This window comes from Rutidosis leptorrhynchoides, chromosome 5, assembly GCF_046630445.1.
Source record: "Rutidosis leptorrhynchoides isolate AG116_Rl617_1_P2 chromosome 5, CSIRO_AGI_Rlap_v1, whole genome shotgun sequence".
NCBI lineage: Eukaryota > Viridiplantae > Streptophyta > Magnoliopsida > Asterales > Asteraceae > Rutidosis > Rutidosis leptorrhynchoides.
Genome location: NC_092337.1, coordinates 90257443 through 90285439, shown reverse-complemented (window position 1 = coordinate 90285439; position 27997 = coordinate 90257443). Strand labels below are relative to the sequence as shown.

The 27997-nt window shown below is 32.5% G+C and overlaps 2 protein-coding genes across 5 annotated transcripts; one reads left to right on the top strand and one right to left on the bottom strand.

Annotated features, from left to right (window-relative positions):
- The first annotated feature begins 22 nt into the window (after nt 1-22).
- LOC139848832 (DEAD-box ATP-dependent RNA helicase 15-like) lies at nt 23-4105 on the top strand. The gene is made up of 13 exons (XM_071838522.1): nt 23-143; nt 270-391; nt 992-1092; nt 1435-1607; nt 1837-2068; nt 2157-2275; nt 2668-2724; nt 2841-3025; nt 3140-3284; nt 3372-3455; nt 3699-3762; nt 3804-3886; nt 3983-4105. The coding sequence occupies exons 2-13, from the start codon at nt 273-275 to the stop codon at nt 4103-4105; spliced, it is 1485 nt and encodes a 494-aa protein (XP_071694623.1). The 5' UTR covers nt 23-143; nt 270-272.
- Nucleotides 4106-5711: 1606 nt separating this feature from the next.
- LOC139847128 (uncharacterized) lies at nt 5712-27399 on the bottom strand. 4 transcript variants are annotated; one of them, XM_071836741.1, is made up of 16 exons: nt 26709-27399; nt 10328-10416; nt 9527-9610; nt 9358-9429; nt 8863-8934; nt 8547-8783; nt 8338-8448; nt 8125-8241; nt 7859-7984; nt 7706-7774; nt 7450-7556; nt 7067-7150; nt 6893-6980; nt 6670-6789; nt 6396-6580; nt 5712-6312 (listed from the first exon to the last, which is right to left on the bottom strand). In XM_071836741.1, the coding sequence occupies exons 2-16, from the start codon at nt 10391-10393 to the stop codon at nt 6018-6020; spliced, it is 1833 nt and encodes a 610-aa protein (XP_071692842.1). In that variant the 5' UTR covers nt 10394-10416; nt 26709-27399; the 3' UTR covers nt 5712-6017. The 4 variants fall into 4 exon arrangements, with proteins under 4 accessions (XP_071692842.1, XP_071692841.1, XP_071692843.1 ...); XM_071836740.1 differs by having other exon boundaries at nt 27182-27399; XM_071836742.1 differs by lacking the exon at nt 10328-10416.
- Between the last annotated feature and the right edge of the window lie 598 nt (nt 27400-27997).

Genomic DNA, 27997 nt, shown 5'->3' with positions numbered 1-27997 from the left:
TCTTTGACTCCTCCCTAAAAAAGGCCTACCTCCTCTTCCTTAACATCTAATTCGCCCAATTTGGCATTTGTTCTCCTAACAGAATTTTCCTTTGCAGACGCTTCAAACCCTAAAACTCCATCAACTTTAATCACAGATCCAAGGTCAGAACAACTCTTCATAACCTAACACATCATAATCGTATATCAGATTCATCTGTATATTAACTTTTTTACCTTATTGAATTTGCATAACCCTAATTTTGAAATTTTTGTTCGAAATTCAAATAGAAAATGGGCGAAACAGAGATTAAGGATACTGATGCTTATGAGGAGGAGCTTCTCGACTACGAGGAAGAAGACGAGAAGGCCCCTGATTCCGCTGTTAAAGTCAACGGTGAATCCGTTAAAAAGTTAGTTTTATTTTACCTCATATATATATATATATACATATAACTGTCTGTATCTATACACCGCTTATTTGCCCTGGATCTGGAATATGCAAAGATTTATCTGAACTTTGGAATATAAATTAAATTCATTCCTTATTTTTGCATCACACAGGCTTCTGATAAAGTAAGACTAGTTCTGTGTTAAAACTTTGGATACTTACAGACTTTAATGTTTAGTGAAATAATTAAGGAAAATAGTTGAATAAAATCTAGGTGCAGGATTACAGTTTTTTGATTATATGTGTTGCTGTAGTAGAGGTATAAACAAGTTTTCTTGTAAGTTTCAAAAGAGCTGTTTATATTTAGTGTCAAAATAGTTATTGTATATGGATATGTATGTGCTGTTTATGAAGTGAAAAAGGTAAGGCTATTGTTGATTGAACCAATAGTTGTTAGAACCTCAAGTTAGACGTTGTGTTATCCTTTTAGCTATTTCGTTTGTGTCTGCTAATTTTAACTGCCTATGCGACTGCAGTATTGTATTCTTATTTGAAATGTTTATGGTCCTGAAGTATGAATACTTTTTTACTTTTTGCTGATACGCTTTACATATAAATGTAGGGGCTATGTGGGAATTCACAGTTCCGGGTTCAGAGATTTTCTATTGAAGCCAGAGCTACTCCGTGCTATTGTGGATTCAGGATTTGAACATCCCTCTGAAGGCAAGCTTTTTTCACAACTTTTAAAAAACATTATACATCCAGTTTCATTTTGTCTATTTGTAAGATTGATAAGTTTGATGTGTTAACTATACAAGATGGCAATATAATTCGTGTACTTGCTTTTTTTGAGTTACTGCTTACCTAATCTGTCGAGGACTGTATTTTTTCATATTGGATCTATTTTATAACGCCCATTGTGTTATATAACATGAATGATAGTTTTTTGTTTTCTATCTGCAGGTAAATAACAACTTTCACCCATGTCATTTGGAGAAGTCTTCGGATTTGGTTATTTTTTTTATTGAGGATTGCTTAGCTTCAATTTTTTTGGTTCTTCATCAGTGCAACATGAGTGCATTCCTCAAGCTATTTTGGGAATGGATATCATTTGTCAAGCAAAATCTGGTATGGGAAAAACTGCTGTGTTTGTCCTGTCAACGCTGCAGCAAATTGAGCCTGTTGCTGGTCAAGTAGCTGCCCTTGTTTTGTGTCACACGAGAGAATTGGCTTATCAGGTATGTATTGTACGTACAATTACTAAATTTTTTTCATGTCTATCAAAAATTTTTTTGAAAGGCAAGGGTCCAAAGTGTAGCTAGTGGGGATTGAACCTGGGTCTCGTTTAGAGATTCCCTAGCATCCAACCACTAGGCCATTCCTTGGTGTTTTATGTTAAATCAATATTTACTATCATTTTCATATTTTATATTTACGGTGGGTTTGTATATATTTTTTACTTTACAGATCTGTCACGAGTTTGAAAGATTCAGCACATATTTAACCGACATCAAAGTTGCTGTCTTTTATGGTGGTGTTAACATCAAAATTCACAAGGAGCTTTTAAAAAATGAATGCCCTCACATTGTTGTTGGAACACCAGGCAGGATTCTTGCACTTGCTAGAGACAAAGACCTTGGATTGAAGAGTGTGAGACATTTTATACTCGATGAGTGTGACAAGATGCTTGAGTCACTTGGTACGCTTTGGAGCCCATACATGTTAAGTATTTATGGGTATAAATGTTTAATTTGGATTAACTTATATTTAAATTTTGATACTTTCAGATATGAGGAGAGATGTGCAAGAAATTTTCAAGATGACTCCTCACGATAAACAAGTAATGATGTTCTCAGCTACCTTGAGCAAGGAGATTCGTCCAGTCTGCAAAAAATTCATGCAAGATGTAATGTCTCATGGCCAGCTCTACTTGAATTATGAAGTCATCGTTTTCTATTTAACAAAGGGTTGGAAAGTTGTCGGGTTCAATTGGTTACAGTGTGCAAATCATCAATTTCTTTCTTTATTCATCTTTTGTATTTTTTAGCTTTAAAAGTCTATATGGGCAGTAGTTGTGGTCTTCAATAGGATTTCTTTTGTGTTACATATATCATAGTAGATAGCTAAGATCGTGTACCAACATGGTTGGTCTGATTTGAAAGCGTCTGCAAAAGATACCAGTCAGATGAACCAGAATGTTGATCCGGAGGATGTTCATCCAACGTTCATTTCCTACTGGATTCATGTTAGCTTCTGAAGACTCCTAATATGCGTTAATATGATATTTGTTCCTTTCAGCCAATGGAAATTTATGTGGATGATGAAGCCAAGTTGACCCTACATGGTCTTGTACAGGTACTAGCATGTACTTGTAGTATCTATGTTTGACTAGTTTCTGGTAAATTTGGTCAAATTGTCTTTTTTACTCTTCTAAATGATATTTTTCTTTGTACAATAATTGTTTATTGCAGCACTACATCAAATTGAGCGAGCTGGAGAAGAATCGCAAGCTGAATGATCTTCTTGATGCATTAGATTTCAATCAAGTTGTGATATTCGTCAAAAGTGTAAGCAGAGCAGCTGAGTTGAACAAATTGCTTGTGGAGTGTAACTTCCCTTCAATCTGCATCCACTCTGGCATGACTCAGGAAGAAAGGTTTGCCTCAGCTTTTGGAATAAACATTTATCTGAATTTTTATCTTGTGCTGCATGTTGTCTTATGTTAGTGATATGATGATGATTGTTTTAGTCTTATCGTTTGAGTTTGCAGGCTGACACGCTACAAGGGTTTTAAGGAAGGGCACAAGAGAATCTTGGTGGCAACAGATTTAGTTGGTAGGGGTATCGATATTGAACGTGTAAACATTGTCATAAACTATGATATGCCGGATTCTGCGGACACATATCTCCACCGAGTAATTCATCTATTCATTCCATTCATTTACCATTTCATATTGATCAATTGATCAAAATTCTTAAAGGGCTTGTTTGTAACTTGACAGGTTGGTAGAGCTGGTAGGTTTGGAACTAAAGGCCTTGCAATCACATTTGTGTCCTCTGCAGGTGACTCAGATGTTCTTAATCAGGTATGTCGCTAACTCGCTATCTCTCTGTAAAAAATACTCTACGATGACCAGAAAAAACATTTTGGGCTGGTTGGGGGATTAAGTATGTTACTTTTGAGTCATTAAATTGTTTTCGAATAGCTATTTTGTTTTTCCATATGTTTGTTTGACCTGATGTTTCTAACATACCATCTAAAACCGACCCATTTTCACATAAATATGTTTTTGGTTACTGCTGTTGATTGTGACCTGATTGGGTTTTAGGTTCAAGAGAGATTTGAGGTTGATATTAAAGAGCTTCCTGAGCAGATTGATACCTCAACTTATAGTAAGTTATTTTTATTGTTACATCTCTGTTACCACATCCAGTTACTCATATTACACAAATATTGGTGGCTAAATGGGTGGGTTGGGTAACAAATTCAAATAGGGGGACAGGGGGCAAATATTCTGTATTGAATAACCAATAGTAAAAAGTAAAAAGAAATATTCACACTGCTCATATTATAAATGCTATAAGCTGTTACTAATTGATAATTTACTTGCAGTGCCATCTTAAGGCTGGACCAACATCAGAATTCAAGCTTTTAGCTTGGTATAAACCATGGATATTGTGTGAGGTTCACTTGGAAGATGATGTTATCTTTGTCAAACATTCTAAACATTGTTGAATCGACAGTATCATGAGATGTTCCGCTCTTCATTACTTGTCTTGTTGAGCTTTGTAACATTGTTGAGCTTTGTAACATCGATAAACTTGTTTTTCAGACTTCTGGTTCAAGTAGGTTTGATAGTCGTTTATGGTGCTAAAGTGCTAAATCAACTTCTAGATGTGACGTTTTATGTGAAGTGTAAGTGTAGCCTTTTAGGCCTTTAAGTTAGATTTTTTTTTCTTTTTTAATAATTGGATGATTTTAGATCTTGTAACTAGGTGCGAGATTATCCTACTATTAGACTTTTTACAAGGTTTCTTCAGCACTATACTTTTTTTTTTAGATACTGTAATATGTATGTTGAGCATTTACGCTTGATCCGTGTGGTGCTGTGAAAAATGATTTCGTAACGATCAGCACATCAACTATTGATTCAAACTTTTTGTTAAATATGGTTTTACTGATTTACTCTCTACCGTTAAACTTCTAAAAAAGTACTACGCACCACTAAAATACTCTAATTTGCTCACGTCGTTTTTGACCGTTAAAAAGTCTTGCCATGAAGCTTGAACCCAAAACCTGTATATTAGAAGGATTCTTTACAAGTTTACATATTGATAGACTGTAAGACTACCAAATTGCCTACCGTTATTGTTTTCTTTTTCCAAATAACTATAAACTTTATAACTAATCGGGAAACATCCAAAAGATGAAGCCCGAAACAACATACAAAAGGGGCAAGAAAACTTCTGAGTGCAAACATACACTTGAAACCAAACTAGCGCTCACTACCTAGAACAAGGGACTAAGTCTAAACCCGAACAAAGAACAAAATCCCAACTTATCAATAAAACAAATAAAGCTTAAGAGGGTACCCAATCATAACGGCAATGCAAGATTTGCATCGATTACAAAACCACAAATTGAACTACAACTCGAGAAACTGATCACCCCACTAATCACGATCATATGTCTTTCAAAAACTCCGTGAAGTTCCTCAGTTCTTCGCCTTGTATCGTCTCCTTTTACGAATCTTTTTTGGGCTTAGCCGAAGGTTTTGGTGGATCATTGGAATCGATTAGAATTGCGTCCAATTTTTGGGCCCCAAAGTTTTCATTAACTTATCGAATGACTCGAAAGGAGAGTCTGTCTGAGGCTAGATTTTTCCGAGCATGAAACTTAAGACTAGGCTTTTTGCCAATGCCTTTGTCAAACTTCGAGGCTACGGAAGCCAAGTCTTTCGTACCTCCATAGAAAATAACAAATTCACTCATTTGAAACAGGGTTTATATTCCCACCATTTAATAAATTGATTGGGTTTGTATTGATCATTTGATGATATGATGATGATGATGATGATGATGATGAAGTTGAATGAGATATAATTTTTTTTTAACTTTGACCGACTCAGGCCCGACTATTTTGCGTCGACCGACTTTTAAGACGTCTTGAGCAACCCGGATGGCCTAGTCCCAAACTGACATGTCGGCCGACAATGTCCTAATATAAACCATGAACAACTCTGGTATGGCCATATTACCGCACAATTTTCTGCTAAAGAGATCATTTTAGGACTATGCACTAAACCAAATATACAGTCTAAATATGTAACTAATCATCATCATCATCATCATTCATATAATTAAAAAGATCAACCACTAATAAGTTTACATATTTATAATGTAAAATCAAAACCATCATATGATATTCATATAACATCCAATATCCAATTGTTTCAAACATTCTTGTTAGAACCATCATAAAAAGTTGATACAATATATCCACCTAAACTATCAACAACATTAGAATCATTACCACCGGGGGGCCATCAACAGTTGAACATCTCTCTACGAGGACGATCTTTAACCATGCATTTGCTAGTAGAGGGTATCTATGTCATTTCATCCAGGAGAAAAATCACACATACGAATTACAAGGACTCTGGACTAGTAGAGGGTCTGATTCTTGAAGGCATCTGCATTTTTTTACGTTTGTCGTTTCCATACATGAATGAATCTCGGGGAGTAATCGACATCTCGTTCAACTTCATATCAAGTTCGTCATCATCATCATCTTCAAACTTCATGGGCCCACTACCATTAGATACAACATGATGATTATCTTCATCTTCGTCACTAACACCTTCCTCATAGTCATCATCATCCTCTTCATCGTAGGAACTGTTTCTCACCATTTTCCAGTACATGAAGTTTGGTCGGATATAACTGCAAGTTTAATGCCCAAACTACAGATTTGATCACACATTATAAAATGCCAAAAAAATGTGTTGAAAGAAAAAAACACTAACCTGTCAGACTTCTTCAATAAATAAGGATCAAAGGGAAAGAACATATCAAGTCTTTCGAACCCACCAAAAGCTCGAGAGAGATCTGATTCAAGTAGATCATGAAATGCAAATGTACCCGATACACGAAAAAGACAAGCCACTTTAGCTTGATGTAGGAACTCTTCTACTATGGACGGTAAGCACACCTATTATTGTAGTATTTTTTTGCATGTACCAATCATCATCATCATCATTCATCATTAGATTTATAACACACAATTTTTTTAATATATACCTCTAATGGATTCAATCCATGCTTGAAAATTTGCTCCAGAGGCATAATTGATAGTTTTGATTTAAGTAGAGGAGTGTCCATTATTGATCTCAGACGGAAGCAAAGTACATACATAATGGCCTGTGTGCAAATTCAAATCAATAAACAAAAAGATATTAATATCAAATTGAATTTTAAATTAAGTTATTAATTATTTTTCAGTTGTTATAGGAACAAGTCATACCTGGCATCCAGCATAAAATACTCGGTAATTTTTTGGGTTTATTTCACCACTCTGGTTTTCAGAATACTGGTAACACCAATCCACAATACTGGAAAAAACAAAAAAATAACAGATCAGCATCTTGAATCCATGTAGAGAAGATGTATATAATTGTCATGTAATATGTGTACCAACCTTTCCAATCTAATTGTCACGTACAAATCGGACAAGAATTTAGCACGAGACAGGTAACTTGCAAGATATGCAACTGCACTCATTCTGTAATGCATCACGAATAATTTTAGCTCTATGTAAAAAAACAGGTCAGGTTGACCCATTGAATCTTCTTATTATTTAATCATAAAATCATAAATAGGATTATATGATATCAAAAAATAAAAAGGAATAAAGGAAACCACTGTTATAAAGAACCCATTATATCAATGAAACAGTGTGAAGATTATACCCCGTTTGACATGATAGAAATGTTATATACTGCAAATTGACCCATTTTCATATAACCGAGTTGAAATGGTTAAATTTATTATCAGAGAAAACCTAATGAGACGTATATTTACCTCCAGTCTTGAGGATAGACAGTACTACTAAAGATTTCAAGAAGCCTACTCACAAACTGCATCCCACAATCTTCGGGATCAAGCGAACAAGCATAGAACATTACAAACTACAATAACAACCAATAAAGATGGGGTAAACAAGTAATATCATGTAACAGTTGAACAGTAAACTATCTAAATTAGGCAAAATAGGTAAAAGCTTCCACCTTTAAGGGCATACGAAAACTAAAAAGCATTAGGAGGATCAGTTAGCTACCTGAGCAAATTTTGACTTATATACGTTCAAAACAGTACTCTGAAACGACTGGAGAAGCGCCTCAAAAACCTAAATGAAATCTTAAATCAAACGTATACAGAAAAACAGATGATAAGAGCATATATGAAGTCACACTTGAAGTATACAGATTACCTGCAGCAAACGTCCATTTTTGTAAGCAGCTTGAAGGTGATCAAACGTGAGAAGCATTAATGTATCCAACTTCTGAGCAGCCACATTTGACCAAAGAACTTTTCGACCCGTATATTCTCTCTGGGGCTGATAGAATAAAATGATATACAAAGCTCAATATTGCAAGCAACGATTTTGTACAACAGTTCTTTTCTTTTAAAGTCAACCCATTTAAGCAAGTCAATTTGAGATACAGCTTAATTTGGGATATATCTTATTGAGATTACCTCATCCATATCCATCTCGGTTTCATCAACGGGTCGGGCCATATCTTCTAGCTCCATTTCAAAGATGCCTTTATTGGTGGTATCATCCTGCAAAACTTCATCCCATCCTATCTCCATCTATAACAAGGTCAATTGTATTGCGTTTTATTATAAGTACATGTTTTTATTTATTTATTCAAACTGCTAAAATACTAAAAATTAGTAACTACTCACGTCTAGGTCTATCAGCCTATTCACCAGTTCGAAAATCATAGTGTTACCAACAAGCTCACCCATATCACCACTCTCCAACATTAGCATGTTCTCCACATATACTACAATTTGCTGCAAAAGTAGAGAATTTAAAAAAATCGGTCAAAGTCAAACTAGGTCAACATCCGAGTACTCCTCGAGTATAAGGGTCAAGTATGTATTTGACTCACAGCTTCTTTAGCAAACACATTTGGTACTCGCTCCCGTCCGATTTGTTCCAATCTCGATGGTGCTAGAGGCACAAGATCAGCAACTCGTTTAAGTGCATAATGAACTCGGCTAAGAACTTGATCCTTTTTCGCTAATCCACGAGGCTGCTTTAATATCTCGAGGAAATTGTAAGGTGGAATAAAGTTGCTTACAAGCATATCCAAGCACAAATCAACATATTTTCCACTTGATGAAGCCTAGTATGCAGTTTAAGAATATATAATGAGAAACTAGAAGACAAATTATTTATCTAAACGCAACAGATTATTCGCATACCAAGGCAACTACTAGTTCGACCAATGCATCCATGACATCTGGCCCATAGTTCCACAAGCTCATTGTAGATATCTAAAACAAAACAGATTATCATAATAATCTGGTATGCAAGTTAAATTAATACAAGGGTGTCGAATTGGGCAAGTTGGGTAGCCGTACATAACGAGTTCAAGTCAAACCATGCAATTTCGCGGGTCCAGATGGACTGGGAGAGGCATGTCTGCAAACACTCTCTAAGTTCGTATACATAATACATTCAATAACAAACTAAATTATGGCGATTGTATAATCTATATTTTCCTTTGCTATATCGAGTGAGCAGGTTCTGTTCAAACGTTTAGAATGGTGTTCAACTCATTCGACCCACTTTCTGTTTGGTTAAATTTTTTAGCTGGGTTGAATTGACCCAGTTGTATATTATTGGGTCGAAATTGCAACCTCTACCCATCACTGAATATTAATTGATGAAAAGCACACTTGTAACTTTCATCTTACAGAAGAAAGAAGAGACCGGTGATGCACAACATCGATGTGGGAAATTGCTCCAGATAACCCTCTCAAAATTGTCTGTCAAAGAAAAAAACAACAACAAAGGAAACAAAATTTGAGTCGAAGCTCGTTATTTATCTGTATAAATTAATTTTCTTAATGGTGAAGAACTTACTTCAAGCATGGCCACTTCATCGGGGACTAGGCGCAGATTGTGATGCATATTTCCTATTATTTGATCGTATTCATCAGTATCACCCTGCAACAAGCTAAACTACATCAAGATCTCCTTATATATATATTTAATAATCACACATAATTATACTCTTAATAGGGTTTATGATTTGGGAATGTATCAAACTTCATACCTTTTTACTGCATCCAATTTTGAAACCTCCTATTCTATGTATTCTAGTTTGGAAACAATCTATTATATTATAGAACTTACAAAGATAATGTCAACTTATGTAGCCAAAAAAGATATAAAAGACGGTTTTCAAACATAAATACACACACTAGGAGGTTTAAAAGTTGAAATCTACAATAGTAAAAGGTGTAAAGTTCGATACATTCACAAACCATAAACCCAATTAATAACCAATCTATACAAAAGCCTAATCAATTTAAAGAATTCATTAACTTCATTGATACTATAGCTAATACTAGAATATTAACTGAACAAAAAACCCTTAATAACTCTTATCTCAATTGTATTCTTTGCTCAATTCAATCCATATGAACCACCAGATATGCTATACATTTACAGTACTTTTGGTTCACAATAAGTACACATACTGATCATTTAACTTTAAAACCCCATAAATCATAGTACTACTTTATACAATTTTATAAACTTCACAACATTATACTAACAGAATTCCAATATTGGTTAACAATATTTCATATTTCAATAAAACTAATCAAACCCCATAATACAAATAATAAAAAGATTAAAGCTTTTTTTTTTTTTTTTTACCGATACAGCAGATTTAAGTGCTTCACGAACATAATGAGACAACTCATAGTCGTTAACATCACCCATCTCAGCATATTCACCTCCACCTACTGCACCCATCGCAACAATAACACGAATTTACTTGCAAATTCGAAAACTTTCACCTTTTTTTTATAATTGGGTGAAAATGAAAATAAGAACTTCAAAACTTTCTTGATTGTAAACTAGAATTTGAATTGAGATTAAAGGCAGAAAAAGAAAGGGCTTGTGGTTGGAGTGAAAATGTCTAATGATCGTTAGAGGTCCCCATCGACGGAACCCAGGAACACATCCATTCGGGCAGTATTCCTGGGTAGAGGTCTGTCGGTAAAACCTCGTTATAGGGTCAATATATACCACTATTATTGATGTTTTAAAAAAAAATCATGTTATCTATAAGGATCGAATTCATGACCACTCCCTATCCCAGGACTCAAAAGACATGGGGGAACCGTTGGGTTATGTCCGCTTTTTTAAATCGGTAGGTTATCGTAATTTACAAATCTTCCATGGATAGTCACTATGTCAAAATGTCTAATGATCGTTAAACTTTTTCGTTAACTTCGAATCACATGTGACATGTAAGACACATTAGTTCTTTTACTTTTTTTTTTTTTTTTGAACGGCAGAGATTTTATTTTAAAAAAAAGAAGCTTAAAACTAGAAATTACAAGGAATACAAATATTTACAATGAAAATAAAGGAGACTATAACCAAATATTCCAATTACAACTTGATTTTCGGTATCCGCGTATAACCAATTGAAACTCGTCACCACGATGCTATCGACCACATGGAATTTCCGAAAGTTTTTATCCTTGAAAATTATACTATTCTGCAGCCTCCAAATATTCCAAAGAGATGCAAAAATAATGATGCTCACAATGAGGCGCTTATTGGCGTGAATGGGAACTCCATCTATCCAAGCCCACAAGTCATCCAGGGTGGCCCAGTTGGGAAAAGAAATATTAGACCATTGAGCAATCTTGGCCCAAATTAATTTGCTTGTTTCACAATGAAGAAATAAATGCTCATGATCTTCGAACAGCTCTTCGCACATGCTGCAACCTGAGTCTTCTAACTCAATACCGCGGTGAGCAAGGTTAGACTTTGTCGCAAGTCTTGACATCTTTAGTCGCCAAATAAAAACATTAACCTTTATCGGAATTTGTTTGCACCAAGTAGTCGGTTTTACGAAAGTCGCAGAATCGAACCCATCAATTATTCCACGAGCTTTTGAAACCGAATAAATTCCATTGTCCCAAGTTCATTGGTCGGGAGAGGAGGATAAGGTAACTTGGTTAAGGATAATATTCAATTCTTGCATGTTATCTACTTATATCTCGTATCTTGGGAGTCTTCGCCAACAGAAGACCCATGTGCCATTTCAAAATCGAGATGCTGCTGAATCAATCTGCTAGAGTCAAGAGCCAAAAGGCGAGGGAAACTTGTAGTCAGGGAAAATCCGTTAAACCAAGGGTCCAAAACGATGCAAGTTCTCCATCACCAATGCGAAGCTGAAGTAGATACGGGTCAACGTAGGAGTTCAGGTGAAGATCGTCAATCACGCGATTAATTACCACCCATGTTCCAGATGCAGTTGATAAGCAAGGAATATTAGGCCCATGAATAGCAATAATTTGCATTGCCCAGTTCGATTTTTTATTTGTGATAAAGCGCCACCTCCGTTTATAGATTAAAGCCCGGTTTAGAGAATGAAGACTTGGAACTCCTAAACCCCCATGATCTAGCGAATTAAGAATTAATCTCCAGTTGACCCAGTGAACTTTTCAATTATTTTCATTCTCGCCCCAGAAAAAAGATGCCCGCATCGACTCTAGCTTGTTGATACTAGTTTGAGGCGCCTTAAATAGAGACATGTAATAGGTACCCACCGAGCCAAGAACCGACTTAATAAGGGTAAACCTTCCACCCATTGAGATGAGATTTGATTTCCAATTCGCGAGACTTTTTTTGCTTTGTCAATTACCGGATCCCAACTCTCCGTTTTATGGATGTTGCGACCCACCAGTAGACCGAGGTGAGTGAACGGGATAGAGGCGTCCAAGCACTCAATTCTGTAAGCAGCTTGCGAAACTAAACAAGAGGAAACACCCACTCCATATAGCATTGACTTTTGCACATTTATTCTCAAACCGGACACAATATAGAAACATGTCAGGATAAGCATCAAGTTTTCAAAATTCTCTTCGCACCAATCCCCTACAAAAATAACGTCATCCGCGTACATGCATGAGTCAAATTCAAATGTGTTATGAGGGGAACCGACCCGTAGGGGATGATATAGAGCGGAGTTGACAGCATCTTTTAGGGCAACTTGGAGACCTTTCATGCCAATTATAAATAGAAATGGAGATAGAGGATCACCTTGTCGAAGGCCTCTACCAATTCGTCCGAAGGACTACCGTTAATAAGTAGAGAATCTTTGGACGAGACAAGACATGCTTTAATCCAAGAGATCCATCTGTCACTAAAACCCATAAATTGCATCATTGAAAAGATATAATTCCAATGAATAGAATCGAACGCCTTCTCAAAATCAATTTTGAACAACATAGCTTTCGTTTTCCTCTTCTTGCACCATGAGATCACTTCGTTTAACATCAAGGGCCATCAAGAATTTGACGACCCTTAATGAAAGCCGATTGGTTATGAGCAATAACCTCATTAAGAACCAAGGCTAAACGGTTAGCCAATATTTTTGCAATGATCTTGTATTGAACTCCAATCAAACTAATAGGCCGAAAATCTTGAATATAAAGCGGGTTATCCTTTTTCGGGATAAGCGAAAAGAACTAGCTATTACATCCTCTTGGAATTAAAGTCGTTGTCATAAAATCCTTCACCATATTAATCGTATCTAACCGGATAATATCCCAAAAATGTTTCACAAATTTAAAAGAAAATCTATATGGGCCAGGAGATTTGTCACTTCCACATGACCAGATTGCATATTGATTTCCGACTCAGCATAATCTGCGCTAATTACTTCATTCATACCCGAAGGCAGTTTTCGGACATGAACACTTGGAACCGAAACAGTAGCATGCTCACAATACTTGAAATTTTCAAAGAATAAGTTCAAAAATACCTCCTTAACATGGTTTGGATTGGAAATCCAAACACCTTCAGACATGACACCTTCGATATGGAGCTTCTTCCTTTTACGATTGATTGTCGAATGAAAGAAGGATGTATTTTCATCTCCTAGCGAAAAACTTCAATTTTTTTTTGAAGACACATTAGTATGTTTGTCCTTTTATCCTTTCTAATTTAAATCACCTAGATTTTTCTTCTTTTACTTTCTTAATCAGTCCATTTACATGAACCTACTAGATCTTGATGATTTCAAATAAAATTGTTACAATCTCAAATATCTACCATCATCCACCAATACTGAAACTGTCACTCACCTATTAGATTCGAGTGACTTCACAGCTATACAAAATCTAATTTCACTTAATTAGTACTCGCAGGGCTAGAGTGAAAGGACCCGTTCATATACATTATAAACGATTCACAATAGTTGATTACATTGTGAGGTATTTGACCTCTATATGATACATTTTACAAACATTGCATTCGTTTTTAAAAGACAAACTTTCTTTACATCGAAAATTGACAGGCATGCATACCATTTCATAATATCCACTATCCAACTATAAATTGATTTAATAATAATCTTTGATGAACTCAATGACTCGAATGCAACGTTCTTCGAAATATGTTATGAAAGACTCCAAGTAATATCTTTAAAATGAGCAAATGCACAGCGGAAGATTTCTTTAACACCTGAGAATAAACATGCTTTAAAGTGTCAACCAAAAGGTTGGTGAGTTCATTAGTTTATCATAATCATTTATTTTCATCATTTTAATAGACCACAAGAATTTCATTTCCAGTTCTCATAAATATACGTCCCATGCATAGAGACAAAAATAATCATTCATATGGTGAACACCTGGTAACCGACATTAACTAGATACATATAAGAATATCCCCTATCATTCCGGGATCCTCCTTCGGACATGATATAAGTTTCGAAGTACTAAAGCATCCGGTACTTTGGATGGGGTTTGTTAGGCCCAATAGATCTATCTTTAGGATTCGCGTCAATTAGGGTGTCTGTTCCCTAATTCTTAGATTACCAGACTTTAATAAAAAGGGGCATATTCGATTTCGATAATTCAACCATAGAATGTAGTTTCAATTACTTGTGTCTATTTCGTCAAACATTTATAAAAGCGCATGTATTCTCAGTCCCAAAAATATAAAGGGTAAAAAGGCAAATGAAACTCACCATACTGTATTTCGTAGTAAAAATACATATAACGTCATTGAACAAGTGCAAGGTTGGCCTCGGATTCACGAACCTAAATTAATTATATATATTTATGTGTTGGTCAATATTTGTCTAACAAATTAGGTCAAGTCATAGTGTACCACAATCCTAATGCTCGAGACTAATATGCAAAAGTCAACAAAAGTAAATTTGACTCAAAATAATTTCCAAAAATCTATACATGATTAATATATAGTTTAAATATCGTCGTTTTATATTTTTAAATATTTTTAAAAGATTTAATAGAGTAAATAATATAATTTATTTATTAATAAATAAATAAAATTTTATATTAAATTTATATAATAAAATATACTTTTATATATATATTAAGTAATAAAAATTATAGGGTTCATTTAATATCATAAAGATAATATGATAGGTATTATTAAAGTAGGTTATTACACGTAGTAAAATATGTTTGTATCACATATTTATTTGATAAAATAATATCTATAATGATAGTAAGTAAAAGTTGTATTATTTTGTAATAATAATTATTATTATAAAAATATCAATATTTATAATTACTAAGATGACATTATGATAAAACGATAATTCTAATTATGATAACTTTAATATTTACGATAATTATTAATATTATCTTTAAAATAATAATTCTATTTAAAATAATAATAACAATGATATTTTATAGTAACAATGACATTTCTATTAAAATGATAATTTTTGTTAAAATGATAGTTTTAATAATAATAGTAATGATAAAAATAATAAGAACGATAATTTTATCTAAATCAATATCTTATAATATTTTAATTTCATCATGATACTCTTACTTATTATTTCCTAATCGTTTCATTTAATAGCTTTTAATCGTCTTTTATATCGTGTTCATAATAATGATAATAATAGTAATCAAAATAATTAGGTGTTACAAATATTTGTTTTAATTACACTAATATTAATAATGATAGTTACTATAACATTATTAACGATAATACTAATAATTATCTTAATGATAATATAGTAATAATAATAATAACAATAACAATAACCATTTTTAAATAATGATATACATATTAATAATGATAATAATAATAATAATAATAATACTAATAATAATAATAATAATTGGATAATAATAATAATACTAATTATAACTTTAACAATAATAACGATAGTAATAATAATAAAAAAAATAACAATTTTTAATGATAAATCCCTTTTATTGATAAAGATAATAATAATGATAATAATAAGATAAAACTAGAACGACGATAAAAACGACGATAATAATAATCATTTTTAATAAAAATATCGAAAATTCAATTGATTATAACTTCTAATCCGTTCATCGAAACCATTCGATATCTAAAGGAAAAGTTCTTAATTTTTCGCTAGCTTTTCAAGGACATGCATATCTTATACCTTATCTCAACCGTAAGTGTAACTAATTCAAGATTCAACCTAACCTGTCTAAGGGCAATATCAAAAGTACAAGCATGCATAATCCTAAATACTCGAGCACTAGTCAGGGATACACTATTAGTATGTAAAAGTTAAATTATGAGTACTCACGTATCAATATTGAGATTCAATATTGCAGGAAAGGTACGTAGATGCAATGGAAATGATAAACACTATATTGACCTCACGAGCATACCCATGAACCATACTCAATCACCTCCATAGCTATAACCCATAATTTCCTTAATCCTATCCTACTCGAAAAATAATTTCGAAAACACTCGGACAGCACTCCGTCGTAATATTTTATGTATACTAATAATATCTTGAAATAATACGGAGTAAATATATATATGCAAATCGATTGAGAGAGTTTAGAGAAAAATATTTTCAAGTTTCTATGAAATAATGAAACCTATTGAATTCTATTTATAATAGATTTTTGAATTATTAAAGTGAATTATTAAAGTATGAATTATTAAAGTGAATTATTAAAGTATGAATTATTAAAGTGAATTATTAAAGTATGAATTATTAAAGTGAATTATTAAAGTATGAATTATTAAAGTAAATTATTAAAGTATGAATTATTAAAGTGAATTATTAAAGTTAAAGTAAAGTAAAAATAAAGTAAAGGTAAAGTTTAAGTATAGTAAAAGTATAAAACTATGTACGTATAATACGCGTATAAATATATATAATATTAATTTAAATCGTTATATATATATATTTAATAAAATAAAATATAAATATCGTTATCTTTATCATACTAGTTAAGTAATGAGTTGTCAAAAGTGGTTCTAGATATTTATAAAAGTTATATACGTTTTAATAATAAAGTTCTTTTTAAACTGAAAACGTTTTTGTACGTTTGAAACTAAATAGATCAATCGAGTCTTTATGAGATTCAATCTTCCACTATCCTTTGTCTAGTTCTCAATGATTGACAATTTGTTCTTATTTATAAATCACTTTACCATTTTCCGAATATTGTTAAAATGGAAAGATTTCTCAAATCAACGTGGGCCTTTCAACAGAGACTTGTAATCATAATTCAATATATCTGATAGTTTAATCATTTGATCTTATCTTCTAATTCCATTGATAAACATTTTGAAACAGATACAATCATATAAAGTATTTAATCTAATATTTTGTTTACGTTTCAAGTTATAATATATATACACATATACATATATAATCATATTCGTTTAGTGGTTCGTGAATCGTTGGAACTTAGTCGAGGTTGAATGAATGTATGAACATAGTTTAAAATTCTTGAAATTTAACTTAACAAATATTGCTTATAGTGTCGGAAACATATAAAGATTAAAGTTTAAATTTGGTTGGAAATTTCCGGGTTGTCACAGTACCTACCCGTTAAAGAAATTTCGTCCCGAAATTTGAGTGGAAAGGTCGTGAATGATAATAAATATGTTTTCATGATGCATACGGGCTGAAAATTAGAGTTTTATCATCAGCGAATAATTTGGATAAACAATCCATTTATATGAAGAGTACGAATGAAGCTAACATAGAAGAGTGAAATGAGTAAGTGTAGATTCATCTTATCATTTGATGTAGATATGATTGATTCCCAGATTTCAAGGGATTTGAAGAAAATCTTCTTAATAAGATTTGACTCTCCGGTAATCAAGGGAATTAGGATCCGCTTTAAATGCGATCGTCCATTTTAATTGTTCTGTCAGAGATTTTCTTATAAATTCACCTCCTTCGTTTCCTTACAACTCACACCTTCTGTTGATGCATTTTATGCAAGTCCCTAGACATCTACCCACGTCCATTGCAGGTATAACAGTTTACAGGCCACCATGATTGCTCGTTATTATCCTATCCGTGTTTGTATGTGGTTACAGGAACTGCAGGAACGAGATTTAGATGTTTGACTATGTTAGACTTAGTCAGACGTACGAGTGAAGCCTTACTAGTACGGCTGACAGGCTCATACGCACGGTTGATGCTGAGCTAAGTCACAATTACAACCTAAATAAGAATACACGAGTGAGTGATCACCCGTACGGCTGATGAAGCCAACTCGTACGTGTGATGAATGAATCGTATGGGTGAGTCAACAGCAGGGGTATATAAAGTCTTATGTTCTTCATTTTAGGTTAAGCCTCTCATTTGTTACACACACTCAGATCTAGTGAGCTCCTCCGATTCTCTCTCAGTCCAAATCACCCAGGTGGTGAATAATAGCTCTAGGTGTTGATCTAATCACACTTGATTTAGTTGTGGTTTGACTAAATTAATCAAAAAAAAACTTAACCTATTTACTAGAGGGTTTGATTTACTTATTCCGCCATTGTGTGAGTTAAATCTATTAATTTCTAAGTTCCTAGTCATGTTTCATCACCTTCTATTCTTTCCCCCTCAACTCGTATTTTAAAGTATTCATCAATATGCTCCATCCAGTTCTGATTCTCGATATACTTCTAACTTTCATATCGGTCATTCTTCTTTTTCATCTACCGCCGGAAGAATCTATTTACATCTACTATACTCTTGGGTTTATAGTGTTTCTAGTTCTCCCGTGTCTTTATATTGCTATATGCATCGATATATATGGTTTATAATTTCTGATTTGTCGTTGGGCTTTATATGTTCCCTTATATTTCAAAGTCTCTGCTTCTGTCTTCTATAATCATTATCATTCACAGTTAATGCTCTCTTTTATTTGCTGCAATTTATACCCCAATTTCTATTTCGGAGTTTTGTCCTTTCGTTTCTTCTTCTTGCGATTAAGCACCGCTTGTAATGGTCCAGAATTCACAGATATGAATTTCGGAATGAACATTGTTAATATTCTAGGAAGGAAATTGTGATGGCACGATCTTGACTTGTCAAATTACTAGAATATCTTGGAAAAGGCCGAATCATCAAGAAATATTTTCTTGATATTTTAGAGGTTAAATAGAATACAAGAGTCGTATAACATGGCACATGATGATGTTATGATCTGTGAATCATCACGTTCCATTTAGAAACTCAGCATGACTTACTGTAATATAATCACATTGATCAAGTGTCATTATATTATACTAATTCATGCTTCAGTTCCCAACACTACTTCAAAATATTCCTATTTTAAACTTGAATGTTTCAGAATTTAGAAACTAAAATAGTTTCTTTTATGATGTAATACAGATAGCGCGAAGAGGTAAATGATTTCAAATAAGAAAAATTAAGAAAATATCTTCAGAAATATGGAGGATATTTATAATGAAAGATATGATGATATTTTAGAATTTCTAATATCAGAGGATGATGAAGAATATTGTCCACAGGGGTTTAGAGTCAGGAGCAAGGTATTCGTTAATGACTTCAGCAGGTACTGAATCATTTGGATCCTTTGAAGTCAGGTTCAGTCTTTGTAATTTGTCCACAGCCTCCTTCCTACTTTGCTCAATCCGTTTTCCAGTTCCAAAACTTCTCTTTTTCTGCGCTTTTCCAGCACACTTCATCATTATCATCCAGCTTTTACCGTTTAAAGTCGTTTATAGTTTTTGCTACTTTATCAGCATTTTTTTTCCATTTTCGGAGAACCAATTCGTAGTTCGGAGTGTTTTTCAGAAACTTCACATTCAAATTAAGTCCAGAAGATAGACGTTATATATACACATATAACTGTTGGCGTAGACATGCTGCGAGATTTCAAAATACTGATTGCTAATTCCCAATGATTCGTATGGCTATTCTCATTACAAGATGTGAATGAGTAAATGATGGGGTTTCAATGAATAATTATAATGACTTTTTGGAGAGGCTAAATCAAAGGGTAATGAAGTTGTTGGTACATCTGCTAATAATGTGGTGGAATGTAAAAGGTTCACTGGTAACGATGGTGTATATCTCAAGGTTATAATAAGGTTAGTCTGACTGAAAACTCGAAGTTGACTTGCTGGAGCTGTGACAAAACTGGCTACTTTGAATAGGAGTCGCAAAGTTATTTTTGCTAATAAATGCCAAAGAATCTGACGCGGATACGTTGTTTAAACTTTTACTTTGGTTTCAAGAGTTTTTCGGGTACATAACTGTGGGTAAGATGTGGTTGGATCATCATCTTGATTGCTCATCATTCGAAGTGTCTTCAGAAATTTTCAAAAGGTTTGAACATAGATTGTAATCGTTAACATACATTTGATATTCTAACACAGTTTTGAAGTCAAAATATAGCTTGTGAAAGATGTAAGGATCTAAGAGTGATGATTTTGGTCATATCTCAAGTTGAATTTTGAGATTTCAAAATCAGAATATGTAATTAAATTTTGAATGAGTATGGTTGTTTTGATTTCTATAAAAGAATGTATATTGTTGTGAAAGTAGGGAGTATAATGGATGATTTGCTGAATCAGATTCGAAGAATGTAACATATTAATTGTGAATTTATATATCTCTCGGGTATTACCTACCCGTTAAAAAAAATTCACAATTAATATTTTGTACAAAAGAATTTTATTACAGTCTTTATGAAAATATATATATGTATATTTTCTTCAGATGTAACATAGATTTAATGAGTTAATGTTAAATTAAACTCATTTAATTTACGGTTGAAACTAGAATTGAATATTCCCTAAAGGCTTTAAAAAGTACATAACTTTTACGCAGTATTTCTTTAATGACATTGAAATTATGAATCAATACTTCGTTATTTGTTGATGTATGATGTTCGGTTCGTGGAATTCTTGTGTTCGCAAAGTACGAATGATGTTATCTGAAAAGTTTCGGGTACATCGATGATGAAAGTGTAAAATCAAATATATACTTGATTTATTATGAATTGGAATTTGTTGAATTGCGACAGAGATTGTAGTTAACGTTGGTTAAGTTGCGGCCGAAGGACGTACATTATTGCATATTTGTAATATGAATTAACCGAGTAGTTAAGATTCACACACAATAGCTTAGCACGGAAAGATTTATTTCAAAATATATATATATACATATAATTTCTTCAGAGGGAATGAGTTAATTCTTCATAACTCGTTGATACAATATACACGTTATTGATTCGTAATGATGTCCACAGTGATTCTTGAACTGACGGAGTTTGTGATGTTATCGGTGTTGTTGATTCGGATGTTGACTGTACTGACGATGCTGGTAACGCTGACGGTACTGTTGATGCTGTTGGTAAAGCAAGTTTAGCTTGTTAATCACACACCATTTTTGTCAGGGTTTCTACTCTTCCTTCTATCATTTTGGTTCGCTTAACTAATTTATGGTTAGGGCTAGATTAGATAATCTCTAAGACTTTAGAGATTACATAATCGCCGCGGAATGTTTCTCCAATGAAGTTATGAATTAATACTTCGTCAGTTATTGTTGTTGGTACTCCTTGGTTTCTATGGTGCGTATGACGTTGATGCTCGTGGGACAGATTGTGAAGTTGAGGTTTACGACGCGGTTGTAGTTGGAGGTGGTAATGGTACTGTTGGCGTTGATGATGATGGTACTGGTTATGCTGCTGATGCTGCTGCTGGTGTTTGTAATCTCTGCACCATATTCTCCAAAGCCACTACCCGAGCGCGAAGCTCGTTGACTTCTTCTATTACACCGGGGTGATTGTCGGTTCGGACGAGCGGATAAATAAAATATAAAATTTGATGTAATATATAATCGTGACGAGATACTCTGGAAATGAGCGAGAAAATGGTGTTTCGGAGAGGTTCGCCGGTAAGTGCTTCAGGTTCTTCGTCAAAAGGGCAATGTGGTGGATGGAAGGGATCACCTTCTTCTTGTCTCCAATGATTGAGGAGGCTACGAACCCATCCCCAATTCATCAAGAATAGGTGATGACTGATTGGTTGATCTATTCCGGTCACACTGCTTTCGGAGCTTGAATGGGATTCCATTTCGGAATCTGAGTGACTTGAACTGATAACGAATTCCATTTGGTACGATTGGATAAAGGATTTTTTTTTCTCGATATGAAATGATTTTGGCTAACGGATGGTATTCTAATTACATAGAATATATATATATATATATATATAGATCAAAAGATTTCGTAGATTACGGAGGACTTTGCGGGATATGTCAGACAAAGTTTAAAGTAACAGATACGATAAGATATGATTTAGCAGATATGCTAAGATATGAATTTTTGTCTATACACTATTCATGCAATCAATGCAGCAAGACGTGTCTTAGACTAAAAATGATAAGCGGGTAATTTCCTGAGGATGATAAGTAGTTAATTTTCGACACAAAATGATAAGCAAAACTTTTGACATGCAGACACGGTCGAAGTCCAGACTCACTAATGCATCCTATCGACTTATCAGTTAGACACACTAATGCAGACCTGGTTCGCTAAGACCACCGCTCTGATACCAACTGAAAGGACCCGTTCATATACATTATAAACGATTCACAATAGTTGATTACATTGCGAGGTATTTGACCTCTATATGATACATTTTACAAACATTGCATTCGTTTTTAAAAGACAAACTTTCTTTACATCGAAAATTGACAGGCATGCATACCATTTCATAATATCCACTATCCAACTATAAATTGATTTAATAATAATCTTTGATGAACTCAATGACTCGAATGCAACGTTCTTCGAAATATGTTATGAAAGACTCCAAGTAATATCTTTAAAATGAGCAAATGCACAGCGGAAGATTTCTTTAACACCTGAGAATAAACATGCTTTAAAGTGTCAACCAAAAGTTTGGTGAGTTCATTAGTTTATCATAATCATTTATTTTCATCATTTTAATAGACCACAAGAATTTCATTTCCAGTTCTCATAAATATACGTCCCATGCATAGAGACAAAAATAATCATTCATATGGTGAACACCTGGTAACCGACATTAACTAGATACATATAAGAATATCCCCTATCATTCCGGGATCCTCCTTCGGACATGATATAAGTTTCGAAGTACTAAAGCATCCGGTACTTTGGATGGGGTTTGTTAGGCCCAATAGATCTATCTTTAGGATTCGCGTCAATTAGGGTGTCTGTTCCCTAATTCTTAGATTACCAGACTTTAATAAAAAGGGGCATATTCGATTTCGATAATTCAACCATAGAATGTAGTTTCAATTACTTGTGTCTATTTCGTCAAACATTTATAAAAGCGCATGTATTCTCAGTCCCAAAAATATAAAGGGTAAAAAGGCAAATGAAACTCACCATACTGTATTTCGTAGTAAAAATACATATAACGTCATTGAACAAGTGCAAGGTTGGCCTCGGATTCACGAACCTAAATTAATTATATATATTTATGTGTTGGTCAATATTTGTCTAACAAATTAGGTCAAGTCATAGTGTACCACAATCCTAATGCTCGAGACTAATATGCAAAAGTCAACAAAAGTAAATTTGACTCAAAATAATTTCCAAAAATCTATACATGATTAATATATAGTTTAAATATCGTCGTTTTATATTTTTAAATATTTTTAAAAGATTTAATAGAGTAAATAATATAATTTATTTATTAATAAATAAAATTTTATATTAAATTTATATAATAAAATATACTTTTATATATATATTAAGTAATAAAAATTATAGGGTTCATTTAATATCATAAAGATAATATGATAGGTATTATTAAAGTAGGTTATTACACGTAGTAAAATATGTTTGTATCACATATTTATTTGATAAAATAATATCTATAATGATAGTAAGTAAAAGTTGTATTATTTTGTAATAATAATTATTATTATAAAAATATCAATATTTATAATTACTAAGATGACATTATGATAAAACGATAATTCTAATTATGATAACTTTAATATTTACGATAATTATTAATATTATCTTTAAAATAATAATTCTATTTAAAATAATAATAACAATGATATTTTATAGTAACAATGACATTTCTATTAAAATGATAATTTTTGTTAAAATGATAGTTTTAATACTAACGATACTTTTAATAATAATAGTAATGATAAAAATAATAAGAACGATAATTTTATCTAAATCAATATCTTATAATATTTTAATTTCATCATGATACTCTTACTTATTATTTCCTAATCGTTTCATTTAATAGCTTTTAATCGTCTTTTATATCGTGTTCATAATAATGATAATAATAGTAATCAAAATAATTAGGTGTTACAAATATTTGTTTTAATTACACTAATATTAATAATGATAGTTACTATAACATTATTAACGATAATACTAATAATTATCTTAATGATAATATAGTAATAATAATAATAACAATAACAATAACCATTTTTAAATAATGATATACATATTAATAATGATAATAATAATAATAATAATAATACTAATAATAATAATAATAATTGGATAATAATAATAATACTAATTATAACTTTAACAATAATAACGATAGTAATAATAATAAAAAAAATAACAATTTTTAATGATAAATCCCTTTTATTGATAAAGATAATAATAATGATAATAATAAGATAAAACTAGAACGACGATAAAAACGACGATAATAATAATCATTTTTAATAAAAATATCGAAAATTCAATTGATTATAACTTCTAATCCGTTCATCGAAACCATTCGATATCTAAAGGAAAAGTTCTTAATTTTTCGCTAGCTTTTCAAGGACATGCATATCTTATACCTTATCTCAACCGTAAGTGTAACTAATTCAAGATTCAACCTAACATGTCTAAGGGCAATATCAAAAGTACAAGCATGCATAATCCTAAATACTCGAGCACTAGTCAGGGATACACTATTAGTATGTAAAAGTTAAATTATGAGTACTCACGTATCAATATTGAGATTCAATATTGCAGGAAAGGTACGTAGACGCAATGGAAATGATAAACACTATATTGACCTCACGAGCATACCCATGAACCATACTCAATCACCTCCATAGCTATAACTCATAATTTCCTTAATCCTATCCTACTCGAAAAATAATTTCGAAATCACTCGGACAGCACTCCGTCGTAATATTTTATGTATACTAATAATATCTTGAAATAATACGGAGTAAATATATATATGCAAATCGATTGAGAGAGTTTAGAGAAAAATATTTTCAAGTTTCTATGAAATAATGAAACCTATTGAATTCTATTTATAATAGATTTTTGAATTATTAAAGTGAATTATTAAAGTATGAATTATTAAAGTGAATTATTAAAGTGTGAATTATTAAAGTGAATTATTAAAGTATGAATTATTAAAGTGAATTATTAAAGTATGAATTATTAAAGTAAATTATTAAAGTATGAATTATTAAAGTGAATTATTAAAGTTAAAGTAAAGTAAAAATAAAGTAAAGGTAAAGTTTAAGTATAGTAAAAGTATAAAACTATGTACGTATAATACGCGTATAAATATATATAATATTAATTTAAATCGTTATATATATATATTTAATAAAATAAAATATAAATATCGTTATCTTTATCATACTAGTTAAGTAATGAGTTGTCAAAAGTGGTTCTAGATATTTATAAAAGTTATATACGTTTTAATAATAAAGTTCTTTTTAAACTGAAAACGTTTTTGTACGTTTGAAACTAAATAGATCAATCGAGTCTTTATGAGATTCAATCTTCCACTATCCTTTGTCTAGTTCTCAATGATTGACAATTTGTTCTTATTTATAAATCACTTTACCATTTTCCGAATATTGTTAAAATGGAAAGATTTCTCAAATCAACGTGGGCCTTTCAACAGAGACTTGTAATCATAATTCAATATATCTGATAGTTTAATCATTTGATCTTATCTTCTAATTCCATTGATAAACATTTTGAAACAGATACAATCATATAAAGTATTTAATCTAATATTTTGTTTACGTTTCAAGTTATAATATATATACACATATACATATATAATCATATTCGTTTAATGGTTCGTGAATCGTTGGAACTTAGTCGAGGTTGAATGAATGTATGAACATAGTTTAAAATTCTTGAAATTTAACTTAACAAATATTGCTTATCGTGTCGGAAACATATAAAGATTAAAGTTTAAATTTGGTTGGAAATTTCCGGGTTGTCACATAGAGGTCTCGGGTTCGAACCTCGTCACCCGCTCTAGGAATTGAAATATATTCCTTGAAGGTGGCCCAAAGGGAAGGTTTTACCGACCCGCTCCGGGACTAAGGTCCGGCCCGCCTGCCCCTCGGGATGGTTTAAGGGTCGGATCCTCAGAGTGTGGTTCGGGTTTCCTGCCCGAAAGCGCGTGTGTGTGTGCAAATGATGACTAGGCTTCGGTCCGGACTGATGCAAGCTTGCCTTTAAAAAAAAAGAGTAAAGAGAAATACAAAAAACCTTGTGATTTCAAAAACTCTAATTTCAATTATATATCAAAGAATTATGATGATGATTGATCATATATGCGGACGTGCATATGTAAATATCGCCAAACAAACATGCGCAATGAAGACACGCGTATCGAATTCGGGATAAGGGCATAAGTATAAGGCGTCATATGTTAATTTGGGAACGCTGTAAATAGGAAGGTATGAACATCATTTAGAGGTTAGATATTGTTGCGGGTAAAAGGCTTATACATCAAACGTATGAAGCTAAGATTATACATTCGAAGTATTGATTGAGAGATCAGAAGTATCGTTACTAACGGGACATGTAATTATGCATTTTAAGATGTCGATCTTAAAATGATAATCATACGGTCCTTAAAACGTAATCTCAACATCCTTTTTGCACTCGAATTTGTTCTAAAAATTCCAATGGTTTGAAATAGGTTCGATCAATGATAAAAAGGGGGGAGGATGGCCGGAAGTCACATGTTTTCGACTAGGTACTCGAAGGTTGAACACTCAAAATCGTCGGATTAGGATGGAAGTGGTATAACCCTCACCAACCAACAACACACGCCTTTGTTTTAGGCTAAAATGGTAAAATAATTGGCGGTGCTTGATAAGAAATCGATAGTTAAATAGTGAAATCAAACCCTTAACAATAAATCAAACCCTTAATAAAAAATGACATCGATTGTTCGTATATCGGGTAAAATCAAACCCCTGATAAGAAATGGCAGAGATCATACCCATGACAGTGGGTTGTGGTGGTTGGAGTTGCAGGTGGTGGTGTGTGTAGTGTTTCTGTAGTGGTCACAGTTTAAGATTGGTGGATTGATTAACATAGTGAACTTTTGAATATTGTTTGCAGGATTTGTTTTAAGTTAGGGTTTTGCTTTTTATAAAGACTGGTTAATAAGATTTTTCTTTGTTTATAATTGCATATAGAAGATTTTTCTCTGTTTATAGTTACAATTAGTGGTGGACTTGAATCTGGTAGTGTTTATGGTTGGAATAATGAGAGTAATTATTTGGTTATTCTTTGTTTGACCAAAAAAAATGAAAAGCGGGCTGAGAAAAGAAGTTAATGTAAAATGACTAAAATACCCTCACGTGGCTAACATGTGATTAAAGTAAAAAAAAATGTTTAGTACGCATGGATATCCACGCAAAATTTGTAAACCACGAGGACTACAACGCAAAATAGGATTTAGGGATCATACCCGCAAATTGGACCGACAATATTGTAAAGTTTTTTGTTTTATGTTAGGGTGCGTTTGATAAAAATGATTAGACGCTAAATAGTTTAAAATTTAAATGATTCGAACATATTAATAAAGCTTAATTATAAAAGATGATACCATGTTTAATAAATATTCTATTTAAACTCAATGAATGATGTCAAATTAAGGTACTCACTTTTTAAATAAATAAATGGATTTATTTAATGTTAGCCGTAAGAGATATCTTTAAAAGAAAAAATTGATACATAAATGGATAGTACACAAAAGTTAGTAAGGTGGTTATTAATAGTGGTTACTAACAAATTACAAATGATTTATGCA